At 60.6% G+C, this 14,122-nt stretch overlaps 1 protein-coding gene across 9 annotated transcripts in view; it reads right to left on the reverse strand.

Annotated features, from left to right (window-relative positions):
- ANO7 (anoctamin 7) overlaps positions 1 to 14,122 on the reverse strand; it is a 53,149-nt gene that overhangs the window by 21,979 nt on the left and 17,048 nt on the right. For 3 of the 9 annotated variants that reach the window (XM_058299705.1, XM_058299711.1, XM_058299709.1), the window contains exons 1-4: positions 6,220 to 7,339; positions 5,568 to 5,678; positions 4,656 to 4,821; positions 3,851 to 3,941 (exon numbers count right to left, since the gene is read on the reverse strand). In XM_058299705.1, coding sequence (XP_058155688.1) covers positions 3,851 to 3,941; positions 4,656 to 4,821; positions 5,568 to 5,678; positions 6,220 to 7,155 — 1,304 coding nt within the window. In that variant the 5' untranslated portion in view covers positions 7,156 to 7,339. Of the gene's footprint in view, positions 1 to 3,850; positions 3,942 to 4,655; positions 4,822 to 5,567; positions 5,679 to 6,219; positions 7,340 to 7,362; positions 7,500 to 7,929; positions 8,038 to 12,554; positions 12,683 to 14,122 lie in introns of those variants that run through there. The other 6 variants (XM_058299704.2, XM_058299707.2, XM_058299708.2 and 3 more) reach the window with 4 other exon arrangements.

Consider the following 14,122-nt stretch of genomic DNA (forward strand, 5'->3'; position numbering starts at 1 on the left):
AAATGTGAATGGATCAAACACTCCTCTTAAGAGGCAGAGATCAGCAGATTGGCTAAAAAAGAAAACATGATCCATCTATATGCTCTCTATAAGAGATTCATTTTAGATGCAAAGATACAAAGAAGTTGAAAATAAAAGGACAGAAAAAGATATTCTGTAACAAATAGTAACCAAAAGAGAGCCAGAGTGGCCATCTTATTGTCAGAAAAAATGAATAACCTAACAGTACACCTTCAGGAACTTTTTAAGTTAAAAAAGATTATAAGAGACAAAGAAGAGCATCATTTAGTGATAAAAGGTTCAAGCCAGCAAGAAGATCTAAAAATTATAAACATATATGCACCTAACAACAAAGTCCCAAAATATATGAAAACTGATAGCATGGAAGGTAGAAATAGTTGGTTCTGCAAAATAGTTGGAGACACTAATACCCCACTTTCAACAGTGGATAGAACAACCAGATAAAAGATCAGTAAGGAAGTAGAGGACTTGAACTGCACTATAAACCAATGAAATCTGAGAGACATCTTTAAACCACTCCACCCAACATGAGCAGAAAACATGCTCTTGTCAAGTGCACGTGGAACGTCCTCCAGGAGAGATCATACGTTAGGCCACAGCACCAGCCTTAACAAATTTGAAAAGACTGAAATCAGACAAATCATCTTTTTTTCCTAGATGAAGTACATTTTACTTTTAGACCATTTTTAATATAAAAACCCTTTAATATACAAACGGCAATCACAATAGCATCCACATAGCAGCAAAGGGACTAGGGTGGGGGAATACTGGGGAAAGGAAGGTTCTAGGCCCCTGACCTTTCTTTCCCCTTACCAGCAATCACTCTGTGGCCCATAAATGTGTGATCTCAGCAGGGGGCAGCCAGAGGCCGAGGGGCCGGAGCTCAGCAGGCCCCCCTGGCAGGCCATGCACCCACTGTTACAGTCAGCAGGGAAAGCCAGATCCAGGTTGGAGAGAACAGGGAGGTGGACTCAGAGGAGAGGCACTGTATTCCTCAGCATCCTGCTGAGCACGCCTTGAGGGACAGAGTTTTCCAGAGGTGCTGGATTGAAAAGAGCTAAAAATATTCCTGGAAGGAGGACAGAGAGTTCACCTGAATCCACTTCCTAACCATAAAGAAGGAAAACTGGATAATCATTCATGAATATGTGGAGATTAAGCCACACTCTTAAACAAAGAAGAGAGCACAGGGAAATGACTGGAAAATATTTTGAGATGACTGAGTATGAAAACATATGCAGTGAAGGCAGTGTGCTGGGAGAAATTTAGAGTTGTAAATGCGAACAATTTAGGAAGAAAGTTCTCAAATCAATAACCTCACTGTAGAACTTCAGGACTACAAAAAAAAAAAAACTAAAACCCAATGAACAGAAGGAAGAAAATAATAAAGATTAGAGCAGAGATAAATGAAATAAATAGAATCAACAAAACCAAAAGTTGATTCATTAAAAAGATGAGCAAAATTGACAAATTTTTGGCTAGATTGACTAAGAAAAAAGAGAGAAGATTAAAATAACTAAAATCAGGAATGAAAGTGGAACATTCCTACTGATTTTATAGAAACAGGATTATAAAAGAATTCTATGAACTGTTGTACATCAACAAATTAAACAATAGAGGTGAAATGGGCAAAATCTTAACACATAAACTGATGAAATTGACTCAAGAAGAAACAGAAAATCTGAAGATGCCTATTACAAAAGGAGACTAAATTAAAAACAAAAACAAAAACAAAAAACTTCCCAACAATGAAAAGTCCAGACCCAGAGGGCTTCGCTGGTGAATTTTGCCAAATATTTAAAGAAGAAATAACCCATATTTCATAAGATATTTAAAAAGTATTGAAGAGGAGGGAGCACTTCCTAACTCATTCTACAATGCTAGCATTACCCTGATACAAATCCAGAAGACACCACTAAAACTACAGTTCAATATCCCTTGTAGATATAGATGCAAAAATCCTCAAGAAAATACTAGAAAAACAACTTCAACAGCATGATAAAAGGATTGTACAGTGGGGCGCGTGTAGCTAGTGGCTGAGTGCCTGCTGCACATGTATGAGGTCCTGGGTTCATACCCCAGCACCTCCTTAAAGAAATTATCACACCCCACGACCGAGTGGATTCTCCCAGGATTCTCCACATGAGAAAACTCAATCACTGTCATACACGACATCAATAGAATTTAAGAGGAAACCCACGTGATTATTCTCAATCTCTGATACAGAAAAGGTATTTGACAAAATCCAACACCCTTTCATGATAAAACACTTAATAAACTAGTAATGGAAGGGAACCTCCTTGACACAAAAAAGGCTGTATGTGAAAGCAGCGCAGCTCACACTAGAGCAGGTGAAGGGCTGAAAGCTTTCCTCCCAAGATCAGGAACAAGGCACGGGTGCTGTGTTTGCTGCCTCTCTTCAATATAGTACTGGAAGTACTGGCCAGAGCACACAAGAAAAAAGAAAAATCCATCCAAATTAGAAAGGAAGAAGTAATGGGTCTCTGTTTCTACAATGTAATCTTATATCTAGAAAATCCTAGAGACTCCACCAACACTGTTAGAGCTAATAAACAAATTTAGCAAAGTTGCAAGATACAAAGTCAACATACAAAAATCAGTTGTATTTCTATACATTAGCAATAAACAATCTGAAAAAAAATTGAGTAAATAATTCCATTTATAATGGCATAAAAAGTACTTCAGAATAAACTTAACCAAGGAGGCAAAAGACTTGTAAACTGAAAACCACAAAACGTTGCTGAAATTAAAGACCTAAATAAATGGAAAGACATCCCATGTTCATGGATCGGAAGACTTAATCTTATTAACAAGTCAATACTACCCAGCACAATGTACAGATTCAATGCAATCTCTACCAAAATTCCAGTGTAACAGTTTGATCTTATTAATGAATTCCAAAAAGAAATATTGGATTATGTTTGTAAGCTGATCTTTTCCTCTGGGCATATTAGATTGTATTGGATTCATAGGTTTACTTGATTAAGTAATCACGTAAACCTCTTGTGCCAGTGGGGCTCCCAAAGGGTGGGGACTCACAGATAAAAGGCAAAGGACAGATTTGGGGGTTTTTGATGTTGGAGTTTTGATGTTGGAGTTTGATGCTGAAGCCTTAAGCTGGAGCCCCAGGAAGTCAGCTCACAGAGGAAAGAGAAGCAAGCCCCAGGAAGCGAGGAACCCTGAGCCCAGGAAGAAGCAAGACCCAGGAAGGGAGGAACCCAGGAAGCCTGGACCCTCGCAGATGTTGGCAGCCATCTTGCTCCAAATAGACTTTGGTGAGGGAAGTAGCTTATGCTTATGGCCTGGTAACTGTAAGCTCCTGCCCCAAATAAATGCCCTTCATAAAAACCAACCCATTCCTGGTATTTTGCATCAGTGCCCCTCTGGCTGGCTAATACACCCAGGAACCTTTTATTTTTTTCCCAGAAATAGAAAAGTCCATCCTAAAATTCACATTGAATTTCAAGGATCCCAAATAGTCAAAACAATCTTGGAAAAGAATACAGTTGGAGGATTCATGCTTTCCAGTATCAAAACTTACGACAAAACTAAAACATATGCAACGATGATTTGAGATGACTTTGGAGTCTCAGCTCCGTGATAAAATCGTTTATTATAAGAGAACCACACCCAGCCCAGCTCACCTGTCTCCCCGTGCAGGCCTCTGAGCTGCGGCCCCCTGTGACACCCGCAGGGGCGGGGCTGTGCTCACCCGCTCCCCCTCCCCAGCTCTGGGCAGGGCTCTCCCTGCGCCACCCCTGGCCGGCCGCGAGGCCGGGGCGGCCGGGCGCTGCGACGCGGCTCTTACGTGGGCGTGTCTGAGGACGCGGCGAGGGAGCCCCCGATGAACACCAGCGTGCCCAGCACCGCCGCCGGCAGGAGCCAGCCCGTGTAGAACCCTGCAGAGGGGCCGGGGTCGGCGGTCAGCGGCCCGGGCGGGGGCACGGGGTGGCCGTTGGGGGCCTGGCACGCATCCCCGCACGGCTGTGCCTTTGGCCCCACCCCACTGCCCGGCCCGGGCATCCTGCCATGACTGGTTGACCGGCCCACTTTGAGCCTCTTTGAGCCGTCCCTGGCCAGGCTGGTGGCCCCTCCTTGTTGGGGTCACCCAGGCCGGTGCCCTCTGCGGCCACAGGGTCCCTGCACCCTGCATGAGCCCTCACGTGGGAGGTGCTGCGCACAGGCTTGTTGTGGTCGGATGGATGGATGGGTGGATGGACAGGCTGCAGGCGGGGTGGGGGCACGTGTGCTGCGTTTGGGGAGGAGAAAGGACAGCAGCGTGCCTGGGGCGGGGACGGGAGCAGGGCCGGCTGGGGCTCCCCAGAAGCCCATGGGGCCCCCGTGTTGGGAGGCAGCTGTGCTGAGTTCTGTGCGTTCCTGGGGGGCGCGGGAGCTGGAGTCAGGACAGGGGCCGTCCCTGCAGAAGGGGGGTCCCCCCCAGTGCTCGCACCGGGGCATGAGGAGGGCGGGGACGCTGCCACGGCTCGGGGTGGCCGGGCAGGGGCGGGGCCGGGAGGGCTGGCCCGGGGGGGCCGCTCGGGGGGGCCGAGCGCGTGTCCGTCCTGCAGGCCGCGGGGCGGGCTTGGGGGTGCCACGGGTGGGGCGGGACTCACCGAGCCAGGCGAAGTAGAGGGCCACCTTCTCCCCGAAGTACCTGCGCACGTGGTCCAGCGGCTGGTACTTGCACCACTTGGCCCAGCGGGCCCAGTGCTGGCGCAGGACTTGGCGCTGGTTGAGGCTCTGGGGCGGCAGCCCCCCCGCGGGGACCTCGAAGGGGCCCTGGGGACAAGAGGCCGCAGGGAGGCTCGGGGGCAGAGGGCCGTGGGGACGGAGGCCGGGGCTGGGGCGGGGGACCGCGGGGACGGAGGCCGGGTGGGCAGGGGCCCTGCCTGTGGCTGGACAGCAGCTACCGCCCGTGTCCCTGCAGCTGTCTTCCTCTCCCAGCCAGGCGTCTGTCCTCTCCCAGCCAGGCCGGGGTTTTCTCATGACACCCTGTGAGCACCCGCCCCCGCCCCCGCCAGAGGCTGGGGAGCAGAGGGTTAGTGCTGGGGGAGGGCCCTGCACCCCACCCTCCCTCAAGGGTGAGGGCCGCCCTGGCACTGCCTCAGTTTACCCAGCTTCATAAGGGCCCCACCCAGGCACTGCCTCCGTTTACCCAGCTTCATGATGGCCCCTGTCCTGGTACTGCCTCAGTTTACCCAGCTTCATGAGGCCCCCATCCTGGCACTGCCACGGTTTACCAGGCTTTGTGAGGGCCCGGCCTGGGCGCTGCTTTGGTTTACCCACTTGGCCCTACCCACGCTGCTGTGAGGAGGGGCAGCATCTGGCGTGAAGTCCGGCTCGTTCCGCGTCAGGCCCCACAGCGTCCCGGGGGGATGACGCGGACAGTGGTCTGTGCCCAGGGCGCGCGGCCCCCTGGCAGCACTGCCCGGCACGTGGGTCGGGGCCCCGCCGCCCCCTTGCCCCGGTGTGGCCGGCGGGGCCCGATCCGCCGCGTACCGAGGGGCGGAGCCCCCAGGACTCACGTCGTGCAGGGGGAAGGCCGCGCTGAAGACGCCCTGGGCCAGCAGCTGGTCGATCCCAAAAAGGCCCTTCTTCTCGTGGCCGTACGGGGTCTTGGCCAGGATCTCGAACAGCTGCGGGCGGGCGGTCACTGCCGCGAGCTGGCCGGCCGCTCACTCGCCCCCGCAGCCCCGGGGCGCCACGCGCCCACGTTTTGCGCCCAGAGGGCCCGGCCAGGTCCCAGTCGGGTGTCGGGGCTGCTGTGCCCCGACGCGTCCAGCCCGTGAACGGGGCCCCGGGGCCGGCCTCCGCCTGGGTGCCTGGGTTGGGGGTGCTCCCCGCCCGGTTGCCGCGTGTCGGGGGTCTGGACCCGGCCCTGCTGGCCGGCTGGGCTGCGCCCCTCGCAGGCCTGCCTGAGCGGGGAGCACGGGTGGGGGCCCGGCTGCACTCCATCTGCCCAGCCCATCCCACCCGGCCTCGGCCTCCCCCGCACCCCCTCAACCGGGCCGCACGCTGCCTCGGCAAGTGGGGTCCCCGACTCTGTGGGCCTCCAGTCCCCAGCCCCGAGGCCTGTTCCTCTGAGCACAGGCAGCCTCCCTGCACCCGAGGTGCCTGCTCCCAGCTCGGGGCTCAGGGCCCGCGGCAGGGGCCCCCCGTAGCGGGGACCCCACTCACAATCTGGTGTCTCTGGGTGCTGGTGAAGAAGGTGTCTTGGTTGTCGCTCCCCAGGAACCTGCGGGTGGGAGAAAGGTGTGCACACAGGAGCACACGTGGAGATGCACCTGGGGGCACACACGGAAGGGAGCTGAACACAGAGGTGCACACGTGGGAGGCAGGTGCACAGGCGGGAGGCAGGTGCACAGGCGGGAGGCAGGTGCACAGGCGGGAGGCAGGTGCACACGCGGGAGGCAGGTGCACACGCGGGAGGCAGGTGCACAGGCGGGAGGCAGGTGCACACGCAGGAGGCAGGTGCACACGCGGGAGGCAGGTGCACACGCGGGAGCACACGCATGCAGAGCGCCCACGGAGTGCGTGCATTGGGGGCGTGCACAGGTCCCAACCCCCCTGACAGGCGGGCTCCCGGCAGCCCCATCCCTTCTGGCATTTGCCTCCTCTGTCCCCCCCGCATAGCGGACCCCACCAGGGCGAATGGGTGGGCTGCGGTGGGGCGGGGCGGCGGGGCGGGTGCTCGCCTGCCGAGGAGCTGCTGCCCCCACGTGCCGCCCCTGGTCCCACGCTCAGGCAGGGGTGCCGGGTCCGACCAGAGGACCCTCGCGGGGACCAGACTCGTGGGAAACCCCGTGGTGGCCAGGGGCTCGAAGGCAGACCAGCATCCCCACGCCTCTGGACACGCGAGGACCGCCCTCCTCTGACGCGACTGGACATGGCTACGTGACCTGCTTTGACCCAAAACCCCTGAGTGTTGCTTCCAGGAGGGGGTCTGAGCCGGAGCAGCCCCACGGCACCCTGTTTCCTGACGGAGGTCGTGGGCAGCTGTGACGAGAGGGGGCCTCGCCCCTGGGCCCTGCCAAGCCACACGGCACGTGGAGCTGAGCAAGAGAGGCAGTTGTGTTCAGCCTCTGAGGTTGGGGGATGTTTGTCCTGCAGCATACACCACCTCTCCTGACTGATGCAGGTGGCTGACAGCACAGGCTGTTGTGCAGTGAGTCCAGCGGAGAGTCTGTCCTGGTGCAGGGACTCCGGGGGAGGAGCTGGGGGGAAGCCCCCTTCCCCTCACCCGCCCACCCCTCCCTCTGTGGCTTCTTTCACCCAGGGGGGGCCCCAGGTGCCCCACGCTGGCCGGCGGCTGCCTCTCACCTTGGCAGCTTGCTCACTTTGAACCGGCAGGAGTAGTACTCGGGCGGCACGTCGGGCATGGCCTCCTGCAGGACGTTGGGGACGCGCAGCCAGGCCAGCAGCCCGGCCGACCAGTTGGAGGCCTGGCTGGGCAGCTCCTGCAAGGAGGGGCAGTGGCTGCCCAGTCCTGAGAGGCCAGCGAGTGCCGCAGGGTGGGCACCGCAGCTTGGGCGCTGCAGGGTGGGCGCGGGCTCGTGCCACAGGGTGGGCACTGCGGGGTGGGCACAGTCTCGTGCCAGGCCTGGCTCCCGGCCCTGCTGCTCGGCCGGGCGAGCCCCCTGCTGGACCCCAGCTGGGCCCCCGGGGCCTTCGGCACCTCCTTGGCCCGAGCCCCTCGGGCAGGCAGGGGCAGCCCAGGCCCTCGCCGCAATGGCCCAGGCGGTGTGAGGGGGCGGCAGGGCGGCCCCAGCTGCTCCGCCCGAGTGCGGGGGTCCCAGCCCACCCCCCACGTCCAGCGGGGTGCTCCCGCCCCACGCCACGGCCCACCAGCCTGACAGGTGTGGGGAGGGGGCTCGGGGCCGCGGGTACCTGCAGGGGCAGCCTCAGGCGCAGGTCCTCCGCGTAGTAGCAGAGCACGGCCCAGGGCGCGGTGAGGAGCGCGTAGTGCACGGCCAGGGCGCCGTCCTGCGCGTCGCGCTGCAGGACCGGGGCTCCGTGAGGGTGTGCATGCGTGATGTGTGTGCCTGCGTCCCTGCCCGTGTGCGCGCTCATGGCAGGCCCATGCGCAACTGGTCACGAGCACACGCGTGTGCATGTGCCTGTGTGCGCCAGCGACACGGCCCAGCCGCTCGGGGTGGACGCGGCCAGCATGCTGTCCCCACCCGGGGGCAGGAAACGCAGGCGCGCTGGGTCCTGTGTCCTCCCACGCGTCACGGGCGTGTGTGCGGACACGCATGTCGTGTGTGTGTGTGTGTGTAAGTGCGGCTGCACCCTGGGCCCCGGGGGGCAGAGGCCTTAGCTCCAGGGCAGCCCCCTCCCAGCGTGGGGCTGTGTCCAAGGACCTTCTTGGTCGGGGCCCCCGGGGCAGGCGCACGGGGTTTGGGGGTGCCCCCTGGCCGTGAGGTGCGCTGGGGGCTGTCGCTGAGGCAGCAGAGGGCGCGCCGGCTGCGTGCTGGGGAAGCCTCCCACCCCCCCCCCCCAGCTCCCTGGGACCCCTGGAGGGGGACGCTGCCCTGGCCCAGGGGCCCCCCGTCTTTGAGGCGAGGGATCCCAGCCCAGCTCCCGGGCGGTGGACTTGGTTTCCCTGCGGCCCGTGTCCTGTCAGTCGGGGCTGCCTGCACCCCCCCCCACTGCTCAGGCCTCAGACCCCAGCCCGCCCCTGGCCCCCCTCTGCCCCCCGCCGTCTCCCCTCCAGCCACTGCCCCCCCTCACGGGAGCTTGCGGGGCCCCTGCCTTCCCCGGCTCCTGCTTCCTCTCCGGTCTCCTCTGATCCGCCCTGGTGGGGGCAAAGACCCCAGGCCCCCGGTGCTCACGCTCCACTAGCCCCCTTCCCTTTGGGTGGCAGGGCCCGTGGCTTGTTCCCAACCCACAGGATGCGGGGAAAGTCCCCGGGATCCGAGTCCCGCCCACGGCCACGTGCTCCTGGAAGCAGACCCTTCCCCAGTCGAGCCCGCAGGTGCGACCCCAGCCCTGGCCTCGCCGGCCACCCGGAAACCGAGGCGTGAACGCGCGTCTCCAAGCCGCTGCGCTGGTGGTACTTGCTCTGCAGCGACGGAAGACGAGGGCCACCCACGGAGACGCCCCCCTCGTCTCTCCAGGGTGGGGGTGCCCCTGCCCCGCCCCCGCCCCCAGTGGCCCCTCCCCTTCCCCTACTGTCCCCCCACGCCCACTGTGGGCAGTGCGCCCTCGGGGAGGGGGGGCTGATCGGGCAGTGGGAAGGGGCGCCCCCCCGACCCCTGCGCCCTTCTCCAGAGGCTTGAAGTTTTACAACGAGCAGGAAATAGAAGGACAGGAAGGCAGGAATGAAAGCGAAAGGGGGAAGACGCGGAAATAGGCCAGCCCCGCTGGTCACAGCCAAGCAGGGGACCCCGGAGGGCCCCATCATGACAGGAAGGCAAGACCGGGCTGGGAGATGTCACCACACAGGCGGTCAACAAGAAATGAGTGTCCAGAACGTATCAAGAGCTCCTACACATCAATAAAAAGGGAAACGATCTGATGGACCAGAGAGCAAAAGGCACAGAAAGGCGATTCACAGGTTTGAAACTCAGGAATCAGGCAAAATGCAAACTGCGACCACAGTGAGAAACCACCACCCACTACCTGGAGCGGTGAAAACCCACGAGTGCGAGAACGCCGAGACGCAGGCAAGGGTGCCCTTCCCGCTCGTGGTGGAGACGCCTCATCAGGAGCCGGTGTGGCCTCCCGCCCTTGCCCGGAACCAGCAGGTCCGTCTCGGGTGGGCGCTGAAGCCACGCACACGGGCGCAGGGAGACAGGCACGTGAGAATTCCCCAAACCGGAAACCCCGATGCCACCGACGCGCGCGTGGGCGAACGGCGGCGGTGCCCGCCTGCTGGCGGGGTTCCCAGCAGCTGAATGCTCTTTGGTGGCATTTCCCACAGTAGAAACCTGCGTGCTCGATGAGGCTCCCAGCAAAGGGGCCACAGCGGCACCGCCCCACGGAGCGCCTCACAACCCCGTGCCAAAGGGAAGGAAGAGGCAAAGAACTACACCGCGCGCGACTGCACGCCTCGAAATCCAAGCACAGGCAAGCCCAAGCTTTCTCATTTAGTGATGGCAAAGAAAAGCAGACTGCGAGGAACACGCCCGTCAGGACGGGTTACTTTGTGGGCTTCGGGGCTGCGGACGATGTTCTGGTCTCTGCCTAAGGGGAAGCCACGAGGGAGCTACCCGCAGTAACTGCTTCCCGGCAGGTCTAATTTTTTTTTTTAAGATTTATTTATTTATTTATTTCTCCCCTCCCCCCCCGCCACAGTTGTTTGTTCTCTGTGTCTATTTGCTGCCTGTTCTTCTTTGTCTGCTTCTGTTGTTGTCAGTGGCACAGGAATCTGTGTCTCTTTTTGTTGCATCATCTTGTTGCGTCAGCTCTCCATGTGTGCGGCACCATTCCTGGGCAGGCTGCACTTTCTTTCGTGCTGGGCGGCTCTCCTTACGGGGCGCACTCCTTGCGCGTAGGGCTCCCCTATGCGGGGGACACCCCTGCGTGGCGTGGCACTCCTTGCGCGCATCAGCACTGCGCATGGGCCAGCTGCACACGGGTCAAGGAGGCCCGGGGCTTGAACCGCGGACCTCCCATGTGGTAGACGGACGCCCTAACCACTGGGCCAATTCGCTTCCCCAGCACGTCTAATTTTGATGCCGTTTCCTCCCTGTGTGTTAAGTTTCACAGCAGCAAGGGGAACAAGCACCTGCGTCAGCACGAGTGGGTCCAGAAATGATATTGAGTCAAGAGTCAGGCAATGGGAGTAAGGAGACTGAGTGAGGGTTTAAAACAGGAACTCTAAAGGCAAATTGTCCAGGGCCTCATATTCATGAGGCCAAGTCTCAAGAGAAGCCAGGGTGGAAAGCGGACTTGGCCCAGTGGTTAGGGCATCCTCCTACCACATGGGAGGTCCAAGGTTCAAACCCTGGGCCTCCTTGACCTGTGTGGAGCTGGCCCATGCGCAGTGCTGATGCGCGCAAGGAGTGCCCTGCCACGCAGGGGTGTCCCCCGCGTAGGGGAGCCCCACGCGCAAGGAGTGCGCCCTGTAAGGAGAGCCGCCCAGCGTGGAGAAAGCGCAGCCTGCCCAGGAATGGCACAGCACACACGGAGACCTGACACAGCAAGATGACGCAACAACAAAAAAAGAGACACAGATTCCCAGCACCTCCGAGAATGCAAGCAGACACAGAAGAACACACAGCGAACGGACACAGAGAACAGACAACTGGGGGTGGGGGGGGGGTGGGGGAAAAGAAATAAATAAAAAATAAATGTTTAAAAATAAAGAATGAAAAGAAGCCAGGGAGGGTGTGTGAAATGCCCGCCTCCCCTGGGAGGGGCCGCGGGGGCGTCCCTGGCGCCGTGAGGTCGCCTCCTGCTGAGAACGCAGCCCTCAGTGGCTCTCTCTGCATCACACCTGCGCTCCATGCGTCTAATAAGCGCCACAGTAAAAACCCAGTAGACCGGCGTGGGAGCAGCTCCGGGGCAAGCACCAGCAGTCACCTTTTTCAGCATCACTTCTTGCCCCCCCCAGCACTGTGGCCACAACCCCCAGCCTGGGTGAGAGGTGGCCAGGGCGCCGTGGCACGGGACTGGGACCTGGAGGACGCAGTGACCGGCTTGTGACATGGACAACGAAGGCCCTGAGTCGACGGAGGTCTGGTCAAACGGGGAGGCCGGCCCAGGCCCCCCAGGCCCCCCAGCCCCCCAGGCCCCAGGCCCCCCAGCCCCCCTGGGCCCCCCAAGTTCTCCCAGGCCCCCAGGTGCCCCCAGGCCCCAGGCCCCCCAGCCCCCCTGGGCCCCAGGCCCCCCCCTGACCCCCAGGCCCCCCAGGCCCCCTCAGGCCTTCCTCCCACCCACAGCCTCCCAGAGTGGCCTAAAGGCACGCCCCCCAACTGTCCAGTCTTCCGGAGCGGGAAGCCCTGGACGCTGACGGCAGAGCCGGTCCTGGGGAGAGGAGGGGTAAGGAGGCGGGGCGCGGCTTCAAGGGTCGAGCCAGTGGCTTGGCGACGGGGCGCAGCGAGGCGAGGTGGAGCCCAGCGCGAGGGGCCCCCGGCCCCGCCGCCCCAGCCCTGCTCCCCGCACAGAGGCCGCACGTAGCCCCCGGCGCGGCTCCCTGGAACGGCTGCTTGACGCGCTCCAAGCGGCACTTAGGAGAATCACGGGAGAGCCCACAAAAGGGCTTTCCAAGCTGCTAAGTCCACACGCGCCCAAAGGCTTCAATGATAAATATTACGACTCCACAAACACTTTCAGGGTGGCGGTGGGACGGCCGGCCGGGGAAGGGGCTCAGGAGCTGTCCGGTGACGCTGCGGGGCTGGGGGCCACCAGGGGCCGCGGCCAGCGCCTCCCCGCCCGGGGCGCGCCAGTTGCCGAGCACAGGGCAGGACCCCGGGCCTGATGGGCTCCAGGGCTCCGAGGCCGGGCCTGGGGGGGCGAGGTCGCCGGCCATCGGGCGACCTGGCCCTGCCCCGGCCGGCCGCACCTACCTGGTCCACCTGCAGCCCGGCCGCCCGCAGGTTGTCCAGGAAGGTCTGCCGCCAGGCCCCGCGCGCGCCCGCCTTGTCCTGCTGTCGAGCCGGCCTCAGCTCCTCCTCCCAGACGAGGACGAAGTCTGCTGGGAGCAACGGGAACAGAGCGGGCAGGGGGCTGGTGCGGGCGGGGGGGGGGGCCGACGGGGGGAGCGAGGGGGGAGGGGGAGAGGCAGGGGAGGGGCTGGTGCGGGCAGGGGGAGGGGCGGGGGAGGGGGACAGGCAGGGGCAGGGGGACAGGTGTGGACGGGGGGTGCTGATACAGGCCGGGGCAGCTAATGCCGAGTCCTGGCCCCGGGAAGGGACTGATGTAGGTGCCCGTTCCAGGGTGGGCTGCGCCTCCCTGCTGGGGCTGCCAGGGTCCTGGGGGAGGAGGGCCCAGTGCTCGGCAGGGGGCAGCCCCCAGGCCCCCTTCCTGGCCTCTCTCTGGCCCTGCCAGGGCTGGGGGGACGCTGAGGGCTGGGAGGACGTTGGGGCCCGAGGCCCGGGAAGGGGCTGGCCGCGCCCTCCGAGACCCCCGCGGCTCCCGAATGTGCGGCCGAGTCCCTGTCCCCCAGGTCCCTTTGGGGACCTCGGCGCTGGCCTGGTGGCCTCGTTTCCAGACTGGCCCCCGCACAGGGAACCCAGAGGGCGCAGGCGGGGGCAGCGGTGGCCTGGGCAGGTGGCACCGGGCCAGCGGCCGGCCTTCTCCCTGAGGGCACTGTCCAGCCCGGGGCAGGCAGTGGAGCTGGCGGAGTGGAGCACAGGGGCCTTGTAGGGCCGAGGAGGTGGCGGCCAAGCGGGGGCTCCTGGGGGGACCGGGGCAGCCCCTGGAGATGAGCCCCCAGGTGTCCCAGCACAGACGTAGCTGGGAGGCCGGAGGCAGCCGCGTTCTCGCAGTTGTAGGGTGCTGGGAAATGGGGGGTCCAGTCGGACAGAGAGCACCCCAGAGTCCAGCTGAGTCTTCCAGGCCACGCCCCTGGAGTGAGGACTGTGCCCCAGGACCAAGCAAAACCGGAAGGACTGCTGTACCCCTAAAACCCAGCTTTGACCAGATAAAGTGAGTGCCAGTCATTTCATCACCGTCCGGAGCAAAACAACACTCTTTAAAGGCCGTTAATAAAATCCACCCAAACAGACCCAGAGATGAACCATACAGTGGAGCGACCAGAAAGAGGACTTAAAATAAGGACAATTATGTGGATGAAATGGATGGAAAATGGAGAATTTCAATATAGAATGAGAATCTGTAAAAACAAATCAAGGAAACATTCTAAAACAGCAAAACACAACATCTGAAATTAAGAACTCATTGGAGGGAAGCGGACTTGGCCCAGTGGTTAGGGCATCCGCCTACCACATGGGAGGTCCACGGTTCAAACCCCGGGCCTCCTTGACCCGTGTGGAGCCGGCCCATGTGCAGTGCTGATGTGTGCAAGGAGCCCGTGCCACATAGAGGTGTCCCCGCATAGGGGAGCCCCACGCGCAAGGAGAGCCGCCCAGCGTGAAAGAAAGTGCAGCCTGCCCAGGAATGGCACCACACACAT

Source organism: Dasypus novemcinctus, chromosome 7 (assembly GCF_030445035.2).
Source record: "Dasypus novemcinctus isolate mDasNov1 chromosome 7, mDasNov1.1.hap2, whole genome shotgun sequence".
NCBI lineage: Eukaryota > Metazoa > Chordata > Mammalia > Cingulata > Dasypodidae > Dasypus > Dasypus novemcinctus.